At 39.6% G+C, this 24,604-nt stretch overlaps 2 protein-coding genes across 2 annotated transcripts in view; one reads left to right on the plus strand and one right to left on the minus strand.

Annotated features, from left to right (window-relative positions):
• Shcbp1l (SHC binding and spindle associated 1 like) overlaps positions 1-7,468 on the plus strand; it is a 30,969-nt gene extending 23,501 nt beyond the window's left edge. The window contains 4 exon segments of the mRNA XM_032915289.1: positions 1,037-1,190; positions 2,951-3,201; positions 4,577-4,699; positions 7,217-7,468. Of these exon segments, the coding sequence (XP_032771180.1) occupies positions 1,037-1,190; positions 2,951-3,201; positions 4,577-4,699; positions 7,217-7,468 (780 nt within the window).
• Positions 7,469-10,720: 3,252 nt separating this feature from the next.
• Positions 10,721-24,604, minus strand: part of Dhx9 (DExH-box helicase 9) — a 35,206-nt gene continuing 21,322 nt past the window's right edge. Inside the window, 15 exon segments of the mRNA XM_032914854.1 lie at positions 10,721-11,425; positions 11,428-11,737; positions 13,034-13,234; positions 13,561-13,676; positions 13,768-13,997; positions 14,803-14,930; positions 15,037-15,198; positions 15,411-15,522; positions 16,095-16,255; positions 18,029-18,181; positions 19,897-19,970; positions 20,283-20,377; positions 20,520-20,733; positions 22,515-22,615; positions 23,830-23,986. Coding sequence (XP_032770745.1) covers positions 11,024-11,425; positions 11,428-11,737; positions 13,034-13,234; positions 13,561-13,676; positions 13,768-13,997; positions 14,803-14,930; positions 15,037-15,198; positions 15,411-15,522; positions 16,095-16,255; positions 18,029-18,181; positions 19,897-19,970; positions 20,283-20,377; positions 20,520-20,733; positions 22,515-22,615; positions 23,830-23,986 — 2,616 coding nt within the window. The 3' untranslated portion in view covers positions 10,721-11,023.

Genomic DNA, 24,604 nt, shown 5'->3' on the forward strand with positions numbered 1-24,604 from the left:
GCAGGAGCTTCTCTGTGAGTTCAAGGCCAGGCTGGTCTACTGAGCAAGTTCCAGGTCAGTCAGGACTTCACAGTGAGCTACTTTCTCAACAAACACACAAATGGATGAATAAATACCATTGCTTTTCATGGTAAATAATGAAGTCCCGTCTCTGTCCCTAGTGCAAATCCTTGGTATTGTTTGTAATTTTAGAATCTTCAGTACATGAAATTGTGTGAATTCCCATGATTCTGAACTAAAGCAAGAAAGTCAAGGCTAACAATGGTTTGGTAGGTGAGGGGACCAAAACCCTGAGTTTGCTCCCCAGAACACACATGGTAGATAAAAAGAAACGATGGCCACAAATTGACCTTCACACACATGTACCCACACTGCACTGCCCCACACCACACACACCACACCACACCACACCACACCACACACACCACACACACTCAGTCAACTAAAATAAATGTTAAAAAACAAAGTGTAACTGAGCACAGTGGCACACATGATCTCAACATGAGACAGGGTTTCCAGGCTCACCTGTACTACTTAGGGAACAGTGATTTAAGGAGAAAGAGGAGGAGGAGGAAGGGGAAGGGGAAGAGGAGGAAGGGGAAGGGGAAGAGAGGAAGGGGAAGGGGAAGGGGAGGAAGGGGAAGGGGAAGGGGAAGAGGAGGAAGGGGAAGGGGAAGAGGAGGAAGGGGAAGGGGAAGAGGAGGAAGCTGCAGCTGAAGAACAGGAAGGAGGGGACTGTCGGGAGGAGGGGCAGAGGAGGTGGTGGTGACAGCAGTGTTATTTGCCTCATATCTAAGGCTTGACCCAGGCACTCCTCCTCCTTGAGCTGTCCATTTAACTTTACTGCTTAAGGTAATACGGACTATCCAAAATGGCTTCTGTCCTGTAACCCATACCCAACCCTTGACAAGAGGAATAATGGTCGCCAGGTAAATGCCTACTCCTCAGCTAAGTCTTCTGGAGAGGATGACATTGCCAGGAAGTGTGCCCAGGTGGCACACTGCTGAAGGCACGTGGCTCTCCCTTTTCTTCTCAGGTAAAGAACTTGTCTTCGGACACACTTCTGCAGCAGCACGACGACCTGAACCTGGCTTTGGACAGTTGCTACAGTGGAGATATAGTTGTCATTTTCCCCGGGGAGTACCAAGCCTCCAATCTGGCTTTGCTGACTGATGACATCACTATAAAGGGTGAGCAGGCGGTCCTTTGCAGTTTTTCTCACAGCAACACAGACTAGCCAAACTGTAAGCACACTTAGGGGTATGTACTGGAAGCGCATTTAATTAGACAGTCAGAACAAGAACAGCTTCTCTATCTTAAAACCCCTCCATGCCTTTTACACTAAAGGCCATGTTGCGTATGCTGCTCTCAAGCTTTTGGGCTCAAGTGACCTTTCCCTGAATAGGCTTGGTGAATGGTAGGAGCTACATCGTGCCCAATGGTTCATTTCTTTTTTTTTATCCCTTTTTTTTTTTTTTTTTTTTTGTAGTTTTTTGTAGTGCTTCGGATTGAACAAAGGGCCTTCCTTCTGCTTAGGCAAGCACCCCACCACGTGCTATAGACCGCCAATATTCATCATATTTTTATACTTCTATGTATATTTCTAGCAAATGCTTGTGTTCTGTTAACTTTAAAGAAGAGTACTCCTGTTGTCCGATGGGAAAAAAGAATAGTAAACTTACATTCTACCTATGAGTTTTGAAAATTCAAGAAAATCTCTACTGTAACAATAACTTATCAAACAGTCTGGGTAATAATAATTATATGAGTACTTTAAAACAGATGTAGTCTTTTTTTTTTTTTCTTTTTTTCGGAGCTGGGGACTGAACCCAGGGCCTTGCGCTTGCTAGGCAAGCGCTCTACCATTGAGCTAAATTCCCAACCCCCAGATGTAGCCTTCTTGATGCTAAATTTTGGACAAATAATTAGGGCAAATAATTGGCATGATTAATCTAAGGCTCTCTGCTGTGTGTGTACGTACACGAATTCAGGGGTCAGAAGACAACTCTAGGGAGTACCTTCTCTCGTTCCACCGTGAGTCCTAGAGATAGAACTGAGAGCATCAGTCTTGGCAGCAAGTGCCTTGATGGTAACCCTGAGCCATTGCTGTGGTAATTGATTATGGATCAGAAAGCAAATTAAGATGTAGTGCATTTTTGTCTTAGACATTTATACACAACTGTTGATTATATGAAAATAAATGAGATTTAGAAGCTGGGTGGGTATGGTACCTCATGCCTATAGTCCCAACACTAGGAGGCTGAGCTATAACTTTAAAGCCACTTTTGTAACTTTGTAACTATATTATTATTATTATTATTATTATTATTATTACTATTATTATTATACTATTATTATTACTATTACTACTGGAAATAACTGTGGAATGAATATGTTGAATACTGCAAGTATAGTTAGGTTGATTATAAACATAGATTCCAATATCAAGTCATCAACTTAATTTCCAAAGATTATTTTGTAGGTGTGGGTGGGGAGATGGCTCAGAGGATACAGGGTTTACTGTGCAAGCACGAGGAGTCTGAGGTTCCCCTGTGCCGTGTGACTAGGAGTGGCAGTGGGCCACATCTGTAACCCAGAGCTAGGCAGGTGGTGACAGATCCTGGGACTTCCTGGCCAGTTAGTCAGGTTGAAACAGTGAACTCCATATTTAACAAGAGGCCTTCTCTAAAAATGACATAGAAAGTAGTGGAGGAAGATACCTGGTCTTTACCTCTGGCCTCAACCCACACAGGTGAGCACATACCAGCATGCATATTGAATATCATGATTGCATTATAAGTAAATAGTCAATTAATTGATTGTGAATATATATATAAATATACATATATATATATGGATATGTCTTGATGAAAACAAACAGAAATAACATTACTGAATTACTAAAGAACTTGGAACTTGTAGAACTAATTTGTTTTTCTCTATGCATCAGGAGTTGGAAAGAGAGAAGAAATTATGATTACTTCTGAACCTTCGCATGACAGCTTTGTGGTATCCAAAGCTGACAGTGTGAAACTAATGCAGCTTTCTTTGATACAACAAGGGACAGTCGATGGCATTGTGGTGGTCGAGTCTGGTCACCTGACTCTAGAAAACTGCTTGCTAAAGTGTGAAGGGACAGGAGTGTGCGTTCTTACAGGGGCTTCCCTGACGATCACAAACAGCGAGATAACTGGTGCCCAGGTACTTTCTTACAACAGGGTAGCTTTATGTGACTAACGACTTGGAGCCATCCTGACTTGGAAACAAAGGACAACAGCCAGGCAGTGGCAATGCTCACCTTTAATCCCAGCACTCGGGACATGGGGCAGGCAGGTCTCTGAGTTGGAAGCCAGCCTGGTCTACAGAGCAGCCAGGGCCGTCTGGAAAAACAAAAAGAACACAACAAAAATCCCCCAAAGAGAACAATTAATGCATATTTGGGTATGGGAGTGTGAGTATGCACATCTCATGGAACGCGTGAGGAAGTCAGGAACAACCTTGGGTCTGAGTTCTTACTCTCTACCTTGTTTTTGAAACAGGACGTCTGTAATTAAAATGGTCTAAATTATTTATTTATTTATTTATTTATTTATTTATTTATTTATTTATTTAAAAAAAACAAAACAAAACAAGGCTTTCCTATGTAATAGCCCTTGCTAGCCTGGAGCTAACTCTGTAGAACAGGCTGGTTTCGAATTCACAAAAATCTGCCTGCCTTTGCCTCCCAAATGCTAGGATTAAAGGTGTGAGCTACCAAGCTCAGACTAAAATTGTTCTGTTGTTGTTGTTGTTGTTGTTATTGAGTGCATTCATTTGTGTCTATGTGCGCGCGTGTGTGTGTGCAAGCATTTGTGAGCTGTGTGTGCAAGTACACCCACAGATCAATTTTCAGTAGTTGATTCTCCCTCGCTCCCATGGGCTCTGGGCAGTTCACTGCCGTTACACTCACCAGGTTAGGTGGCCTGTAATTGTCTAGAGCTTATCAGATGTTTACATTACAATTTCTGACAGTAGCAAGTTACAGTTATGAAGTAGCAACAAAATAATTTTATGGTTAGGGGACATCACATGATGTTAGAGTCGCAGCATTAGAGAACCACCAGTTGGAGCTTCTGTTGTGTCTGCCTCCGCATCGCCAGAGAAGTACCAGGGCTACAGACCTCATGCTTTCTTTCATGCTTGGTTTTGCCGTCAGTTCTTATGGTTTGGACTCAGGTTCTCATGCTAACAAGTACTTTCCCCAGTCCCCAAGGACTGCTTCTTAGCTTTCCACAGACCAGAATGACTCAGCTAGAAAATGGGAGACAGGGCTGGAGAGATCTGAGTTGAGTTCCTGTGCAGAATCCACTTCAGCCAGTTTACAACCACCTGTAATTCCAAGGGATCTGATGCTTCCTTCTGTATTCTGTAAGCACCTGTGTTAGCATAAACATGTCTGCATGCACATAAACATGAATAATCAAAGATAACCTTTTTTAAAAAATAGGAGCTATGACAGGCATGGCATACACTTTTAATTCCTGCTCCCAGGAGGTAGAAACGTTTTGTAACTTGTGTTATCTGTTTTGACTTTCAGGGCGCTGGTGTTGAACTATACCCTGGGAGCATAGCCATTTTGGAAGGGAATGAGATTCATCACTGTAATAATCTCAGAACCAGCGACAGTTCAAAAAGCACCTTGGGTGGTGTTAACATGAAGGTATTGTCTTAGTACTTTGTTTGAGACAGGATCTCACTGTGTAGCTCTGGCTGGCCTGGAACTCTATGTAGACCAGATTGGCTTCAAATTCACAAGGATCTACCTGCTTCTCCTTCCCAAGTGCTAGGGTTAAAGGTGTGTACCATGAATGGCTTGTCTTAGTTCTTATTAGAGAAATGTTCTAAGAGTTTTAGGTAGGTCAGGTCTTAGTTTCTTTTCCTGTTGCTGTAATAAAATACTATGACAAAAGAAACTTGAGAGACAGAGGGGGTTTATTTAGCTCACAGTTCCAGGTTATAGTTCATCATAGCAGGGTCAAAGTAACAGGAGCCTGAGGCAGCTGGTCACAAGGGTGATCGAGTGCTTACTGTTCAGCTTGATGTCTCCTTTCTGTGAATCTAGGGCCGAGCCCCAGGGAATGGTGCCCCCTTTTAGGATGGGTATTCCCACCTCAATTAACTTAAGCAGTTTAATCTCTCACTGGCATAGCCAGAGGCTAAATAATCCTTCACAGATGTGCCTGGAGGCTTGGTAATTCTCTCCAGTTGAAAATCAATACTATACAAATATTAAAATAGTAACGATCTTATTCAAATGCTATTTCTATTTGGTTCCTACACATGCTAAAACATAGTAAATGGTAGCTGCTGAGAAACAAGCCCATTCCTGCATATTCCCCCGACCTAGGTGGAGGGACATTAAACTTACGCTCTTATGCTCATAAGTCCACACTCCCACTGACAATGTCCCCACTATCTTCTGAGACAGAGCTGCCCTGGCTGGCCTGGGAGTCTATAGCCTAGACAGGCCTCAAATTAAAGTCCTCCTGCATTAGCCTTCTGGAGTCACAGGCCACTAGGCCTGGCATAAAGTGGTTCTGAATGAGAAGATAGGTGGGCTTTGCTCTTTTTTTTTTTTTTTCCCGGAGCTGGGGACCGAACCCAGGGTCTTGCGTTTGCTAGGCAAGCGCTCTACCACTGAGCTAAATCCCCAACCCAGGCTTTGCTCTTATGTAAGAGTTTCACTGACTAGACGTTTAGTACATTTTGCTAAGTAAAGCAAATAGAATATTGTAGGCAGGCCTGTTTCATGAACCAGGAAGGTCGGGAGTTCAACATCTTTAGCTACAGTGAGGCTAACAGGTTATAGATGAGATTCCATGTAAGCTATCCCAACACAAAGCAGCAGATTAAGAGAATGTTAAAACACTTTTGAGGTGAAATGTAGTGTGCACGCCTACAATCCTAACACTCAAAAGGCTGAGGTGGGAGAGCTGGTATGAATTCCAGGCCTGCCCAATAATATAACAGATAGCAGGCTTGCCAGTAGTTAATGAGACTGTCTTGGAAAGAAGTGGAGAGGAGAGAAAGAAGGGGCATAGGAAGGAAAGAAAAGAAATAAAGGCTATTCTTGGCATGGTATGGTGGCACATGCCTTTAATCCAGTTACTCTGGAGGCAAAGGCAGATGGGCCTTTAGGAGTTGGGGGCCAGCCTGGTCTACCAGTGAGTTCCAGTAGACCATCCATACCACCAATGCCCCCCTCTCCCCGCTGAACTTTCAATAAAGTCAGATAACTGGTTGATAAAGGGGGTAAATGTACACAGGACACTGTAAAGTCAGTTCTGAAATACCCAATTTATCTTTTTTTTTTTTCTTTCTGTTAAGTATTTTTCAGTTGTTCAATGTTAGCTCGCATCAGGACCATTTTTAACCATTCTTGCAACCAATTGGTAATCTAGTTACTAATTCAGTAGGTCTGGAGTAAAGCCTGAGAATTTGTTCTTATCAGTTTCCAAAGTGATGTTGAAATTACTGGTCACTAAAATATAAACACACTGATCACCGTGACCATAGAACAGCACAATACTGACACCACCTGGTGGGTGAGTGGAACTGCAGCATCCTGAGGGCCAGTGTGAGCAGAGCCCAGAAAGCAGAGGCAGGATGGCAAAGTAAATAGCAAGCAAAATCCAACAAAAGGCCCGTGGATCCTTGAGCCTTATTCCACAGTATGATTTAAACTAGATCCCTGCCAAGCCCCATGTAGTACGTTCATGTTAGCCTTAGCCTTCCACCTGAGACACATTCTTCTGTAAGTACTGTGTGAATACTCCATTATTATCACTGTTCTTCAAAGAAGTGGCTACTGGGCATTCTAGTTAAGCGGCAGCCTGTCTTCTTATCAAATCATGCTGTTTCATTGACCTATTGTATTTTTCCACATTGCCCAAAACCATTTTCCTGTTTGATCATGTTATAGATGTTAACAGGCTGCATCCCCTACCTACAATTTTATCAGTTTAGGGGGAAAAAAAAACCTATACTTTTTCATTTACATTTATAATAAGGTTGATGAATGTGAGTGACATGCATTTGTTTGAGGATAACTATTGTAGCTTTAAGGAACCCTAGTGACTCCAGAGTTAAGTCTCAGTGCCGTCTTATGTTGTTAGTTAGTGCTGGTTGCCTTTGTATCAAATCACTGAACAGCTGATTTCCTCGAACAATTTAACAGGTTCTTCCAGCACCCAAACTGAAGATGACCAACAATCATATCTACAACAACAATGGCTATGGAGTGAGCATTCTTCAGCCATCAGAACAGTTCTTTATTGTAGCAGAAGCAGCTCTCAACAAAGGGGCTGCGTCAGGAGATAAGAAAGATGACAAAATGCTCTCCAAAGTCATGCAAACTCTGAATGTGGAAATGAACAACAACAGGATAGAAGCAAACTCAAAGGGGGATATTAGGATAGTCACTGGGTAAAGCATCTGGATAGGTGTTCAGATTTTATAGTTCAGGAATGTGATAAATGATTCTTGTACCTCATAGAAATTGTAGTTTTAAATTCAAAGATTAAAATGTTTAAATGCTTTCATTTAGTTACTCATTTTAATGTGTTATATAAGATACAACATAGCTTTATTAAGATATGAGTCATAAGCCATAACATTTACTCTTTAAAGTGTAGCTGGGGCCTGGGGATGTAGCTCAGTAGGTAAAGTACTGACCTTCCATTTGGTAACAAAGCACCACAGAAATCCACCATCCGGATGGAGTGTGCCTATAATCCCAGTACCAGGGAGATGGAAGCAGGACAATAAGGAAGTTTAAGGCCAGCCAGAGCTACAAGGGAGTTAATGGCCAACCTGAGCCATTTTGGCTAGATTAGGCTCACCTTAATAATCCAGAGAATATCTGGAGTATCTCCCTGTCTCAGGGGCCTTAACCTAAATCACACAAGCAGATTGAACCTCGACATAATAATGTACCGACAGTTCCTGAGAACTAGGACCATTAATTAAGTCTTTGACAACTATTTTGCCTGCAACCTAGATTTTCTCAGCCAAGGCAATCTAAACTCAGAAGGATGTTTCCAGTACAAATCTTGTATATTTGTGCACATACCAACCAGGGACAGAACCCCTAGCCTTACATGTCCATCCCACCATCTGTCGTCACACTACTCCCTCTGCTGGCCAATGTTTGTCAACTTGATAAGCATCCAGGAGTATCTCAATCGGGTTGTTTTCAAGACAGAGTAACAGCCCTGGCTATCCTAGAACTCACTCTGTAGAATTCAAGAGGTCCTCCTGCCTCTGCCTTGAGTGCTGAGTAGCTGAGCTGTTTGGCTGCTGTAGGTAGGTGATGCCACTCCCAGAGGTGTTCTAGATGTAGGGAAGGACTGAGCAAAACAGTCCTTTCCTACAACTTTCCTAAGCAGCTTTGTTTATAGCTTCTGCTTCAGTCCCTGCCCTGACTTCCTTAACCCAATCTGCCCCAAGATGCTTTTGACCTGTTTCCACAGCAGTAGAAACCCCTAAGGCACTCCAAAGTTGTGTTAACCAAAAGGGGGATGGCTTCATATTTCTCTCCACTTATGCACTGGCTTTTACCTTTGAAACCGCCACCCTTTCTTTAGCAACTCCATAAACTTTCAATGTTCTGGAGAAAGGACTTTGCCACTAAGAGATTCAGTTCCAAGATTCCCTGTCTTTCACACAGCTAAAACCTGAAGGATCACCGAGTCTGACAAATGCAATGCTTCACTCAGTAGTGAAGTTTCCACTTGTCCCAGCCACAATGAAAAGGCAGAGATCAATCCTTGCACTTCCATCCTCCAAACAGTAATTTAAACCAAAGCCTTCAAATTCAGCAACTGCTTTAGAAATCAACAATTTTCTTATTAGCACCAGTCCAATTGGTGTCCTGTGACAACTGTGCTTGGATACCTGCTGTCTGGGCAGATCTGACCCATGGCACAAAAGTCCAGATTCTGAATGCAGCTTTCAGAAACTCCTAAACCTTAACGTGGCTTCCATAAACTGGTGTTTCAATTTTCTGCAGTAAACTTTTCTTCTGACAATCCTATATTAATTTCCGCCCCCACTATAGTAGTAAGGATACTATAATTAATGCTCATATTAAGAAATGCATGTTCTTCCTGATGTCCTAAGTTCAATTCCCAGCAACCACATGGTGGCTCTGATGCCCTCTTCTGGTGTGTCTGAAGACAGCTACAGTGTACCACATAAATCTTAGATTTAAAAAAAAAAAAAAAAAAAAGGAAAAAGCACACGAAGTGAACTTGTCCACTATGCAATCTGCTACTTAATCTAAACTGGTACTTTGACATTCATCTCATGTGAAGAAAGATCACTGCTTTAGAGATTGGCAATGCCGGCAACTAACATCCAAATCTGGGAAACAAACTAGTTGAAGAATGCAAGTTCTAATTTCAGATCTATGGAGGTCTCTTGGGTTGAGTACAATACTGAAAAACAGGGCTATGCTCAAACGTCTGAAACTCCAGACTACAGATCTTAGTCGCCCCCCATATGGAGGTGGAGGGTGCATACACAATCCAGCTTCACATTTCTGAAAGTTAGAGAATCCCACCCCAAACAGTACATTACAGGATTTTCTAAGTCTTAGTTTTCACTGTGGAAAGATTAAAAGATCTTCAGAACCCAGATATTCAGTATGATTTAGTATAGCTTGTAAAAATGAATACAGAGAAATTATCCTCTAAGCAAAAGATAGCACTAGTTATATTATGGACTGGGTACAGGATCAATTGCTTATAAGCAGGCTAAGGCCAACCAGGATATAGGATTACTAAGTTTTTATAAGAACAGATGGGAACATCTGAAGATCAGACCAGATGTAACATGCAATTAAGTAACTAAATCCGGGGTTGAGGATTTAGCTCAGTGGTAAAGCACTTGCCTATCAAGCGCAAGGCCCTGGGTTCAGTCCTCAACTCCGAAAACAAAAACAAAAAAAAACAAACAAACAAACAAAAAAAAAAAAGTACCTGTGCTGTAACTGGAATGTAGCTCACAGGGAAAACATGCCTAGCACAAAACTAAAGAATGCTTGCAGAAGAATGATGAAAGACTGTGTGCCCAATCAATTCATCCAAGGTGGTAGGTAACAGTCATTACGTCTGGCCTCCATTGATCTGTGATCTCCCTCAAACAGTGGAAACCTGGGTACACTACCTATTATTAGTGCTTGCCTAGCATGCCTCAGGTCCTGGATTCTTTGTTCCCAAAACAACTCTAGCAATTCACAGAAAATTAGGATTTCAAAAAGTGTCAAAAAACACCTATAATTTTACATACTTTGGGATACAAGTTAGTGGTAAAGAACTGGTCAAGTAGTTCTTTTCCCCCTAAATACTGAGTCATACATTATAGAGCTCACCTACCTTTGTTCACTGCCTAAATAAAAAATTTGTTGCCGACCCTCTCACCCACCCAACCCACAGAAATGAATTTGGAATAGAAAATGCTTCCCTTAGTCTTTTGTTTTCAAAGACAAATATTTCAGCTAAGGTCAAATGTTTCAGAGTTAGAAAAATGGTTGTAATACACCTTAATCCTACCACTTGGGAGAAGGCAAGTTGAGTTTCTGAGGGTGAGGCGAACCTGCTAGTTCCTTACTGAGACCCTAACATTAAAGATGGGAGGGATATGGGCTCAACTCTTATACTGTAAAAAATACCATTACACAATCAATTTTCAGTATACTTTATTTTCTATTAAATGAAAACCAAGAAAATGTCAAGTTAAGTTAAAAGGCAAACCTTTACCCTTTCAAGAAAAAAATACAAACTGTATGGTGTGATACTTGTATAACAGGTCATATTTTACATTACACAATATAAACAAAATCACTAATCTACAATTATTTGAAACTACACATGAACTACAGATTAAGTGGGAAATGGGTTTACTTTTTTGGTGCAAATAAACATCTTGGAAAAACATACAGCATGCATTTTTAACTGTATGCATAGGCTCTGACAGTCCATTCTTAATAGCCACCACCACCACCACCACCACCTCCTCCTCCTCTTCCTTGTCCAAAATAACCACCTCCATAACCCCTTCGCTGGAATCCTCCAGATCCTCTATAGCCCCCACCAGATCCCCGGTAGTCTCCACTAGATCCTCTGTAGTCTCCACCGAAGTTGTTTCTGTAGCCTCCTTGGGAACCTCCTCTATAACCTCCCCCACCTCCACCATAATTTCCTCGGTAAGAGTTGGGGCTCATATTATAACCTTCCCCACCTCCGTAACCCCCTCCACCACCTCCATATCCTCCACTGCCTCCTCCATACCCACCACTACTGCCACCACCTCCATAGCCACCACCTCCAACACCATAGCCTCCCCCACCACTTCCAAAACCTCCACTACCCCCAAAGCCACCACCACACAGCCACCTCCTCGCCACCACAAATCCACCCCACCACCTCCTCCACTGAAGCCTCCTCCCCCACCACCAAATCCACCTCCGCCACTGCCAAAGCCACCCCCACCACTACCAAAGCCTCCTCCCCCACCACTGTTAAAGCCGCCTCCAAAGCCTCCCCCACCACCACTTCCAAAACCGCCTCCAAAGCCTCCACTACCATATCCACCACCGTATCCACCACCACCATATCCTCCTCCTCCATATCCCCTTCTATATCCACTTCCATTATCGTATCGGGCCATCTTGGGAGGCCTCGGACCATCGCCATACCTAGGAAAAACAACAAATCACTTTAGCTATACTCTGCACACACTAAATTAAGAACCACAATAAATAAACTTTAACCAAATGAGACCTGTGTGGTACAAACAGCACTGTTAATATTTTTCCACAGGCCTTGAAGTTTCTCTTAATTCATAGTATTTTTAATCAAGTATTTCCATGTACAAATTTGAAAAATGTCTTTGGTGGAAACTCCTCAGAAAATATATACGACTCCCCTACCTTCATGTCTTTGATATTCATGTTAAAGACAGAAATAATGTGAATCAACAGTTCAGTTATACTAAAATTAAAAGCAAAAACTTGATAAAGACTCAAAGGACTTTTTGTTTATTTGTATATTATTATAATCCTGAAGCCATAGGGCTGGAGAGATGGCTCAGTGGTTAACAGCACGAACTGATCTTCCAGAGGTCCTGAGTTCAATTTCCAGCAACGACATGGTGGCTACCAACCATCTGTAATGGGATCTGATGCCCTCTTCTAGTGTGTCTGAGAGCTACAATACTCATATTAATAAATCTTTAAATAAAATTACAGAAGAAAAAAACTCTGAAGCCATGCTTAGGAAAATGATTTCTTAATCAGTGTATTCATAACTTCATGAATGATTAAAGTTAAATAACTCAAAACTAGTAAACATAAGGAAGGAACATACGCATACACTGTTAACATTCCTTTCTTATGAATGCAGGTAGGTAAACACTGAAGAAAAATTTCTTATTTCTTAAAGACAGCCTAGGGGGCTGGAGAGATGGCTGGGGACTGGAGAGACGGCTCAGTGATAAAGAGCACTGACTGCTCTTCCAGAGGTACTGAGTTCAAATCCCAGCAACCACATGGTGGCTCACAACCATCTGTAATGAGATCTGGTGCCCTCTTCTGGCCTGCAAGTCACATAAGCAGGCAGAATGCTGTACATTAAATAAATAAATAAATAAATAAATAAATAAATAAATAAATAAGACAGCCTAAAATAAATTGCTCTTTCTATTTGAGGAAGGAATCAATACTTTATCTGAGACTGAGACTACAACAGTGTGGAAGAAAAGGTTTCATCAAGATTACATGATTTTCAACTTTTAATATGGTTTACCTGTCAGGACTTTATTTCTATATGGCAATGGGTACATCAATTAACAGGAAAAAAGGAAATCTTTTGTTCTGAGTCAAACTCCCACATTTAGTGTTAAATAATTTTAACCTGAGTAGCAAGGATTCTACCAACTAGCTTTAATAATTATAGGTCTGTAAAAGCTATAGACACATAAATTAGGTACTCACCTTACACTCCCAATCATAAGGTTGATACCAGCAGCTGAGGGCCTAGAAATCTGACGGATGGTGTTTAGCATATGCTCATTGACAGGGTCCAACTGGCTGATAATGTTTGGTTGTTTGGATACTTCAACAACCAGAGCTTCCATGGCTGCCCGGAGGGCTGTGATGCATGCTGCAGCTTCATGTGATATTTGCAGTCTGATCCTAAAATGAAGGAAAAGCAAGGCATAAAACTGGGAACATATACAGAAAGAGATAAGTGAGTAGTAAGTAGTCAAACTGTCCTCCCAGGTGCCAAAAATTTAACTATTTTATTAGAATTAGACATGCCCCAAACCTAGGTGAATGTAATTAACAGTAACATGCAGCATATACCTTATAAACACACCTCAAAAATGACCAGGCCTCAGAGTGAAACTCTTTATGATATACTAGACTAGCAAGATCTCCAAGGATTATTATTAAACACGTTATTTAAGAAATCTTTATTCTAAAAATTCAGTTTGAAGATTACAACTGAAAGGCCCTACCAGTCATCTATAAACACGATCTGACCATCAGACTGGACTTTCTTGGAGGCAAAGAGAAGTAATTGTAGAGGGGTCACTAAGGTCATGCCTTTAGCAGAGATGGCTCGGGTTCGAATCTGTAGATGGAGAAAATGTAAAATGTCACACACTGATGGGTCATTAGTCCTATTATAACTCTGAACTTTCAGACTTCCCTAATCCTCTTACCTTTTCACCAAAAACAAAGAAAGGAGATGGGTACTTCATGTCTTGGCTGCTAAAAGGACAGTTCACAGAAGACTTGTGGATAAGTGCATTACGACCTTCAGTGGTAAGAATCTTTCTCTTCTCTTTATGATAGCATACATTGGGGTACACACCAAAAGCCAGCAAAGAGATAACAACATCCAAATTATTATCTGGTCCAGTGTTAGTAAACACTTGTGTCAATAAACAATCTGTTAAAAAAAAAATAGAAAAATGGTTTGTAAAAATTAGATAATAGCATGACTCAAAGTCCTCTGATAACTTTCTCAGAACTTTACAATCAAAGGTTATCAGCTGCTCTTATTACTAGCAGAGCAGATGAAAGGACAATCCAACAAGTCACTGTAAGGATGGCTGTCTTATCCAAGATACGCCTTAGCAGTATTTTCTTTTTTTTTTTTTTTTTTCGGAGCTAGGGACCAAACCCAGGGCCTTGCGCTTGCTAGGCAAGCGCTCTACCACTGAGCTAAATCCCCAACCCCACAGTATTTTCATTTCCAAATTAAAAACCTGTCAACCAATATGCTTAAAACCTCAATATTAGATCTATGTGAACAAACCTAAATAACTTAAGCTGTTATTAGCAATAAAGCAGGATAATAGCTTCATCTTAAGATCATTAGAATATTCTGAACATACAGATTTTTCCCCTTAGATTTTTTTTTTAAATCTGTCAGTTCACAAACAAAACAAAAAAAACTATTCTAATTCAATTTGTAACCTTTAAAAATTTTAGTTTCTGGTACTAACATATCCGGTTAAGTATGTTCAAATAGCTAAGAATTATAAGCAAATATTCTTCAGCCAATGTACCTGTAGCTTATCACAATGGCTCACAAACTATCTTTTTTTTGGGGGGGGGGCTTTTTGTTCTCTATTTGACTGAGAAAAGATGTCACAAATTAATTCAGTGATTTTATTCTGCCTTTAACCTCCAAGATCTAGAGTAAACAGAATGAGACACAAAAACCAGTTTATAAATAGAAGAGGGCTTACCTTCTGGAAAGCCAGAGTTAATCAGTATCTCTTTAAGCTGTACTTTGGCTTCCCAAGTCATTCTTAGTGTAGCCATATTTAGTCTCTTCTGCTCACAAAACCGTATTTCTGCTTCTTCTCCACTCATCCTAAACCAAAACAGAAAAGGCATTCATTCTCAAAGGCTTAGTAAGCTATGTTACAAATTCAGACAAGCTCACTAAATTCTCACAGGAATTGCCTTTAAATTCCTACCTAGCATCATCCCAGGCTTGGAATACTGATAAAAGAGCCACATGATCAGAAAATCTGTTTCCAGCAAAATTCCGGTGTATGTACCCCAAGCGCTTCCCTTCACTGATAAAGGGCTCTGGAAAGCAGGTAGCAGCAGAGATGGTACAGACAGCGTCTCCCACACTGAAACAACAGCACAACAGCAGTTAAGCCTTTTTGTGCGAAGACCTTCAAATGTGGACTCAATACTCTGTTAGCTAGGATATAACAACTAATATTTACTATAAAAGTTTATACTATAAAGGTTTACTGTACTTTTTTTTTTTTTACCACCAACACACCTTTGCCTTTATTAAGTCCATTTTATTCTGAGTAACAAAAAACAATGAACTTACTAGAAAATACACCCCATTATCATCATTTTTCCAAAACGAGGCTCAATGGGGAGTTTAGCCAGGATTCGTCCAAGAGGAGTCAACTCATCATTGGCATCTAAAGCATCAAGTTCTATGGGAAAATACATACTTGTGAGTGATGTCAATAAATAGGATATTAGTGTTTAATTTTATGTCAAGTTAAATATGATGTCTGGACCAAACACTGGAATAGCCAACACAGAAGACGCTATAAAGGTATGACCTATGATGCAAATTGGGACTACAGCCACTGATACAGTAGCAACATCAGCATTAAACACACACACAGAATCAGAATCAGGTGAGTTCCAGATTCCAGGTTCAATGCAGAGCCATCTGAGCTCAATGCCCTTATTTTTCACAAGGCTACATCACTTTTATAACAAATTCGAGATTAGAACAAAACAACCCAAACCACTAAGACATGTATTTAAATATTAAATATAGGTAAGAAGTAATCCATGTTCTGGTGGATTCTCTATTCCCTTAAATGTTTATTTAATGAGATCCATTTATGCCCCTTCATCCCACAATTTCCTTGTAGAAATTGTGATACATGCTGCATAAAGCCTAACATGTTAATTCCCCACCCCCAGTCTATATCTGACTTGTTAAATAGGATTTGTTAAGTAGGTAGAGGCAGACTAAGAAAGTATCACTTACCTCTAAGAGTATGCTCTGCTTCAATTACTGCATCCAAAGGTGGAGGTTCAATTGCCTTTGCAAGGAATTGGCCAATTCCTCCTAGGCGCAGAAGTTTTATGCTCAGAGCAATTTCATGCAATGGTGTTCTAAACATCTCTGGTGTCATGTGGGTCTCCAGTCTAAAATTTAGAAGTAGAAAAGTCAAAGGTGACAATAAAAATCTTTGCACAGACAACTGTGTATATAGTAGCCCTTTCCTAGTCTACAACTTTTCCTATTCACTATAAAACTAGACTAGCTGACTAAAAACTGGCATTGGACTTTACTCTCACAGCCAAGATATGTCCTTTTAGTTGGTAAAGGAGGAAGGAAAAAGTTAATGTTATCACTTCTAATTATGGCTGCACTGATTTCTGCCTATTAGCAATTGTGCATGAACTAAAAAAAGTGGTGTTAGGCTGAAGAGATGGCTCAGCGGTTAAGAGCACTGGCTGCTCTTCCAGAGGTCCTGAGTTCAATTCCCAGCAACCACATGGTGGCTCACAACCATCTTTAATGAGATACAATGCCCTCTTCTGGTGTGTCTGAAGACAACGACAGTGTACTCATACATAAAATAAACAAATCTTTAAAAAAAATATTAAAAAAAAAAAAAAGTGATGCCAAGTTCAACAAAAGGAAGACATAATGTAGACCAAACCATCATTCCCAACAGGTCCCAGTGCCAACCATTTTGGGAACAATAAAAATTGCACAAATTATTAATTTTTTTTTACTGGGAAGTTATTATGAACAAGCACTGTTATGAGCATTTCAAGGTAACTTAATCTTCAGACCAATCTGACATGTCTCATAGTACCTAAACTTAATTCACTTATTACTTGAACTCAATTCAATAGAATGAACAGAAAACCTTAAAAAAATTGACATCTCTAATTTAGAAGTGTTTCTAACAAAATGTTACAATCAGGACTCATTGGAACCGTTGGCAGATGAGATTCTAACAGTAACACCTTGAAGTTTACAAAAGTAATTTATCAATATATACTACTTCCCATACCAGGAACAAACCACTCAATATTGAGGGTCAACCAAAACCATCAAGAATTGGGTGATCTTACTATAAAAAGCAACTTATACCAGCCTTTTCAATTCCAAGGACAATCAAATGTTTTCTTCCTTTTCTTTTTTTTAAGACAGGGTTTCTGTGTAGTCCTGGCTAGCCTGAAATTAAAGGAGATCTACCTGTCTCCATGGTAAAGATTTAAAAAAAAAAAAAAAAAGCCAGCAGTACTGGCTCATGCCTGGGCGTCCTATCTCTGAGTTCAAGGTCAACCTAGTCTACAGAGCTAGTCAACAGGCAGAGCTGTTGGACTAAGAAATCCAATTTTTATAAAACCAAAGGAACTATTGCAACAGCTATTTAATCTCTCGGGCACTCAAGGAACAAAAGCAGCCCCATGAGTTTAAGGCCAGCCAGAGGTTCATGGTAAGAACCTATGAAGCCCAACCAAAAGTCATGAATACAAAGAAAATTTTACCCTGTGCTTCTCAAAAGGTTCACCATCCAGTATCATCAATAATTCCAAACAGATAAAACAACAGAACTAATTAATGCCCACAAATCCTTTTATTCCATAAGCTAACAATGGCAACTTCTAATTTTTTATTCTTATATTTACTTGTATAGAATCCCATTATTCAGGCTTAATCCATTATTCAGCCTTACTGAGGGCTCTTACATAAGGAGTTCATGGGGAAAAAGGGTGGGAAATGCATGCAAGATGTTTAAGAGATGAATTCCATCCTTACCTAAAAACCAACCTGTGACCTCACTGAACCATAAGATGATATACTGGGTAAGAACTCACATGACAGCTTTCCCCAAAGTTATTCACTGATCTCTATATGACCAATCCCAATAAGCCAATGTAATTTATTTAGAAATTTACCTGTCAAAACGAGCCCGACTACAAAGGTGGAAACAGAACCCAGGTCGTACACGGCCAGCTCGCCCTTTCCTTTGCTCAAGGTTTGTTTTTGATGCCCATACAGTAGCATAGTTGGTCATATTGTTGTGAGCAGTAAAGAGTTTCACTTTTTGTCTAAATGAGGAAAAGTAGTTATTAAAGACAGTGTAAGTGACAAATCAGTAATGACTTCACATTCTTTTTAGCTGCCACACGATTAAAAGATATCCCGATATACCACTTACACTAAGCAAAATTATGACAATTATGCTGGAAGTGGAGATAGCAGGATCCTAGAAATTTTCTGGCTTGACAATGAGTTCCAAGCTCTGTAACAGACCTTATCTCAGAAAATGGGCAGGTGTGGATGTGAACAGAATATATGCTAATAGCTACTTAGAGATTTATGTGAATTTACAACTTACTAAATTTAAAAGACTAGCCTAGGGGCTGGAGAGATGGTTCAATGGTTAAGAGCACTAACTGCTCTTCTTGAGGTCCTGAGTTCAAATCCCACAACCAGGGTGGCCCACAACCATCTGTAATGGAATCTGATGCCCTCTTCTGGTGCATCTGAAGAAAGCTACAGTGAACTTAGATATAATAAATAAATCTTTAAAAAGAAAAAGACTAGTCTGGTGGTACAAGCTTATAGATCAAACTACTTGGTAGGCTGAGGCAGCAGGATCACAAGCTAAAAAAAAAAAAAACAACCCATGTTAATACAGATTGAGTTCTAGGACTGTACAACCATGACACTGTCTTTAAAAAAAATTATGTACAGAATGGACTCTGTAAGCTTAAACACAAAGCAAGCCCAACCCAAAACCTTTCTTTTAGCACTGCTGGGATTGCACTTCAACAACTAGGGACCTATTTTATAGAGGTGGAGGGAGTCCAGGACATCAAAGTGATCCCATGGTCACTTAAAATTCACAAATAACCTAAAAGTAGCTATAGGTACTCACTACTATGTGACTGAGATTGAAACTGAATGCTGTTCACTGTTGAATAAGCAGTTATTAGCAAATCAAATTCCATCAACATGCCATACTAGTATTCAGAAAATGTGTACAACAGACAGCTATAACCAGGATTTTTTTTCGTCCCCTCTACAAAATTTCTGTGCACTCATTTTACCTAAACAATGCCAAGGCTCAGTTCACAGATTTTAAGTCTTTTAACTCGAGGCTCAATCAAGGCTGGCTGGCAGATCTCACAATACCAGGTTATAGGGTTTTATTTTCTCAAGTGATCAAGTCAACTGTCTCATGCTAAGTAATGATTATTACAAGATAGCATGAGAAGTCCAGTGAACAAACAACCAATGGGATGAATAAATAAAAGATCCTATGATAATGAGAAGTCAGAAGTTAGTTTGGCTGTCTATCAAACCTGGTAACTGTTCTTAATCTATAATCAGTGTATATAAACATGGGGTATCTGTATGGGTATAAAAAAAAAAAATTTAAAACAATGAAGTCTAAAAACTTGGTGTGATAGTATAAAACTATGTGAAACCCCAGTATTTGAAGGGGAGCGTGGCAGGGGTGTGTGTGTGTGTGTGTGTGTGTGTGTGTGTGTGTGTGTGTGTGTGTGTGTGTGTGTGTGTGAGATCAAGCCTGAAGCAAACTACCACAAAAGAAATACTATAGGGGCTGAAAAGACAAGTTAGTGATTAAAACTACTTGCTTTCTTTTCTTATAGAAAACCTGGGTTCAGCTCCCAGCACCCACATGGCAGCTCATGAGCACCATGCACACAATTAAGGGCACAGACATATATATGCAGGCCAAACACTGATACACATAACTTACAAAAAGGAAAATAACAAAGTGTTGGGAACTTACTTGCAGGAGTCAATGACATAAACAACATCATTTATGGTAATGCTTGTTTCAGCAATGTTTGTGGACAAAATAACCTGCAAAAAGAGTATAAAATTATATTAACTAAAAACTTTCTGCTTACCAACAATCACCAGGGAATCATTCAACCCACTTAATACAGCAACAGAATTAAAAAGAAAAAAATAATCGGAGTTGGTAGAGCGCTTGCCTAGCTCTCTGGGTTCAGTTCCCAGCTCCGAAAAAAAAATAATAATCAACCAAACAGAAAGAGAAGAATTTTTTCCCATTTAATTTTTGATACTTTAGCTTTCTCCTAGTAGCTCTTGGAACACTCTTACTAGTTCAGACCCATATCATATCTGATCTCATTGTGATGCCGTATTTACCTTGGTTACTCCATCTGGTACTGGATCAAACACTTTGCGCTGTTCCTCCCGAGGAATCTGAGAATGGAGAGGTAGAATCTGATACCGGTGACTTCCTACAACACACAAAGGTTAAGGACAAAACCTAAGCTGGTTTAAAATATGAGAATGTTCTCCATTACACACACTTTCATCTAACATGAGCCAGGACAAAAGCAAAAATACTCAAAAGGCAATCTAAAACAAGAGTAATCATACCGAAATGTGAGTTATTTTCTAAATGCTTCTGCATAGTATAAATCAAGTTCCAGCCAGGTAAAAATACCAACACAGCTCCAGGAACATTAAGGGTTTCAATGTATTTAAGGAGCGCTTCAATAAGTTCAAAGGGAGTTTCCTTTTCATTCAACTGAGACATGCTCAACTTTGTTTCTGGTCCATATTCGTCACCACATATGAGATTGCAATTTGCCTACAAGAAAAAGGAAAATGATTTATTTGCCATAATTACTATAGCTCTTAAATTTCTTACTTTTTCCACACAAGTCACATCTAACATTACTGTCTTAGGATAGTCATATACGTGCTAAGAAACTTTAGTTCCGAACTAGAGATGGTCAGCATGTAAACACCCATGTTCAGTTACTTCCACCCAGGCGGTTCACAACTGCCTATAACATCAGAATCAGGGACCAACACCCGTTTCTGTGCCCACAGAAGCACTGAACAGGGCTGGAGATGGCTCAATGGTTAAGAGCGCTGACTGTTCTTCCAGAGGTCCTGAATATAAATTCCAGGGACTATTAACACGGTGGTTCACACTTCTAGTGTGTCTGAAGACAGCTACAGTGTACATACATATAATAAATCTAAAAAAATAAAAAAAGCACCTGAACAAATATGTAATTAAGTCTATAGAGCAAAGAGATTGATACCCATGAATAAAGATAGAACCTATGGTAAAAATATACTATTTTCCTGAGGAAGTATAGCTAAAATCCAACTTCAAACTCTTACATTTGATTCTGAAAGGTTTCTACCCATTAACTTCTAAATATCTTTGGAAATTTTCTTTACAATGAACTATGCTAACTACCTACATTGATTGTGCCCTTTTTATAACCCAGTCTGGCTTTGAACATGTAATATCTTGGTGATCTTCAAGTATTTATTTACCTTTGGAAAACTTTGGCTGTCTTAAAACAGTTGTTAGCAGAGGATGACCTAGAACTTCTTACTTCAAGCCCCAACACACCCAGAAATTTCACATTGTTTAAAAAAAGATTTATACAATACACGTGAGTAAACCATCTGTCTTCAGACACACCAGAAGAGAGCATCAGGTCCCATTACAGATGGTTGTGAGCCGCAATGTGATTGCTGGGAATTGAACTCAGAACCTCTGGAAGAGCCATCTCTCCAGCCCGAAATTTCACATAAAACAAAAAACAAAAAACCAAATTCTCCGTCTGGCCGTTATGTTATAGATAAGGTAGACCTGGTGGTAAAGAGTCCTTGTACCATCAACTCTGCGGGAAGCTAAAGTAGCAGCAATTTAAAGACTGGAACTGAAACCCTATCTCAACCTAACTACTTAACTTTGCTCCCCAAGACCCAGTGTCAAATGAAAAAACATATTCCTTCAAAATGGTCTTTTAATGTCTCTCCCTGGCAAACATCCAAATAATCTCTTAAATGAACAAATTTTACAAGTTAAAAAAAAGAAAAAAGGCCTGGGTTCAAATAATACCCAACATCGAGAGTCCTGAACTGAATTCCCACGATGAATAAAACTGAAATTTATCTTAATTTTCCAGGTACTCTGACACAGAGAAACACAAAGACTTCTTATACTGGAGACTATATAACCTCAACAGCCTCGTCATTGAACCAGAGATTATTTGAATTATAGGCAGTGATCTAGGATATCACAATTTTTTTATTTATTCATTTATTATATATAAGTACACTGTAGCTGTCTTCAGACACACCAGAAGAGGGCATCGGATCTCTTTACAGATGGTTGTGAGCCACCATGTGGTTGCTGGGAATTGAACTCAGGACCTCTGGAAGAGTAGTCGGGTGCTCTTAACCACTGAGCCATCTCTCCAGGCCAGATATCACAATTTTAAAGGACCCTGCAATGCCAATTAATTCATTCTATGCTTGAACTAAGCCATATGTCTGTTCTCCATCAGATATTCTCATATTAAAATGCTTCAGTCTTTTGGGTGTAGAGAGAAATCTACTTACATCATCATCTTCACCACCATCATCCTCTTTATCCTTCTTTTTCTTGTCCTTTGGAGGAGGAATGAATTGGGTCATCTGAATGCAATCTTCCAGAAAATATTCTGTCAGGGAAAATCAAGTTAGTCAAGATCACGATAATTTACAAATGATTCAGCTGTAATTCACTTGCTAATTCCTTTAATCACCATCAACTTGAGTCTTTACAAACTGTAAGAATTCATAGCAGCAGAAATTTTCTAATTAAATTTCAACAATGGAAACTTAATGCACGTATCCCCTTGGATCCTGGAAAAAGGTGACTCATGAATACAGTCTTACAAAACCAGCTGGGATCTCCCCTTTATACACTGTTATACTCTCCACCAGGATCTCAATGCAATACCAATCAATGTATCTGAAATTCTAATAGGTCGAGAAGCATCTAATTTATATCTTGCCTATCTTCAACCACAAAGTGACCACCCAAGATTACAAACCAAAGGCACATACACCTCCACCTAAATTACCTCCACCTGAACAATCATGTTCAGTGTTAAGCTGAGCTCCCTTGCCACTTGAACTATACTCATCAGGAACCATTACTATCACATTTAATCATCTGCGTTGGAGAGTCAAGTCTCATCTACAAGAAAAATCAACTCCGCATACTACTTAGAAATCTGTAATTATCACTTATTTAACTCCCTATTCAGTATATATTCATATTTTAAACTTTGGGTTTACTCTAGTACCATCATTTACCATCATTAACTTTGTCCCCGGCTCTGGGAAAAAAAAAAAAAAAAAAAAAGCTTTTCATGCCTTGGTCATAATATCTCTTCACAATCAAGACAAAAGTTAACTACAACACTATCTGCAACTTTTTTTTTTTTCTTTTTTTCGGAGCTGGGGACTGAACCCAGGGTCTTCTACCACTGAGCCAAATCCCCAACCCCTATCTGCAACTTTATAACTTTAGTGACTACCCTCTACCATCCATTAATCTATTTCTGAAGAGCAAGATAGCAAATACTAGAACTTTAAAACCCATACACAAAGAAATACATTAGTTTCTGCTTCAGAGGTAACTTTTTTAATCTATTTATGTACATGTTTGTGTGGTATCTTCCAAATTACTGTTCACCAAACCTGAGCTCACTCATAAGCCAGCAAACTAGAGAAAATTTCACCACAGCACTCCAGCCCCAAGACTATAAGCCATGTGTCACACAATACACGAACAATAGATGGGGATTTAAATTCAGGAACTTTTGCTTACACAGTAAACACTGAATGCTCTATTAGTCAATTGGAAAATCCCACCCACAAAATTTACCTTGAACTGGGAAAGTCCTTCCATAAACTTCAATGATGGGGCAATTGAAGAAATATTCACAGAACATGGTGGTATCAATAGTTGCAGACATAAGAACAATACGAACTTCAGGATAAGCCAGAACCACGTCACGCAGTACTACTAAGAGGAAGTCAGTCTATTGAAATAAAAATACAAATTTAAAGAGAGGGGTTATTAAAATAAACCTGTTAAGACTTGTGCTAGTCATAAGACACCATGAAATTCTGTTTCAAAGATCAGTAAAAAGTGTCAACAAAGATCACAACGAATTTCCATTTTGAGATGGGATGTTACTACAGTCACACTTGACCTTAAACTTGTGAGTCTCCTGCCTATATAGTCCAAGGGTTGGGATTACAATCATGTACTGCTGGAAAAATCAAACTTAGGGGTTCTATGTATCCAAGGTAAGCATTCTATCAACTAATCTTCATCACCAGCCCTTCCTTTGTTTCTGTGTGTATATGTGCATCCTTTAAGGGAAAAAAAGCTTAAGGTATATAAATAATTTATCTACATTCGTACAATTAAGTTTATAGTTGTACAACACAATTTTCATTAGAACATGATAAAAACTAGTTTTAGCAGCACCAAAACAACTTAGTTTTGTAAAGTTTAAATAAATGTCTGCTAAACAATCGTCCTCAATTACACTTAACAGTTCTTTCCTATCAATATATACCACACTTGTAAGAATTTGAACACAACTACCTAGGGATAGGTATGAATAAAGCTACTCTCCAAAACAATGAAG

This window comes from Rattus rattus, chromosome 10 (assembly GCF_011064425.1).
Source record: "Rattus rattus isolate New Zealand chromosome 10, Rrattus_CSIRO_v1, whole genome shotgun sequence".
NCBI classification, from domain to species: domain Eukaryota; kingdom Metazoa; phylum Chordata; class Mammalia; order Rodentia; family Muridae; genus Rattus; species Rattus rattus.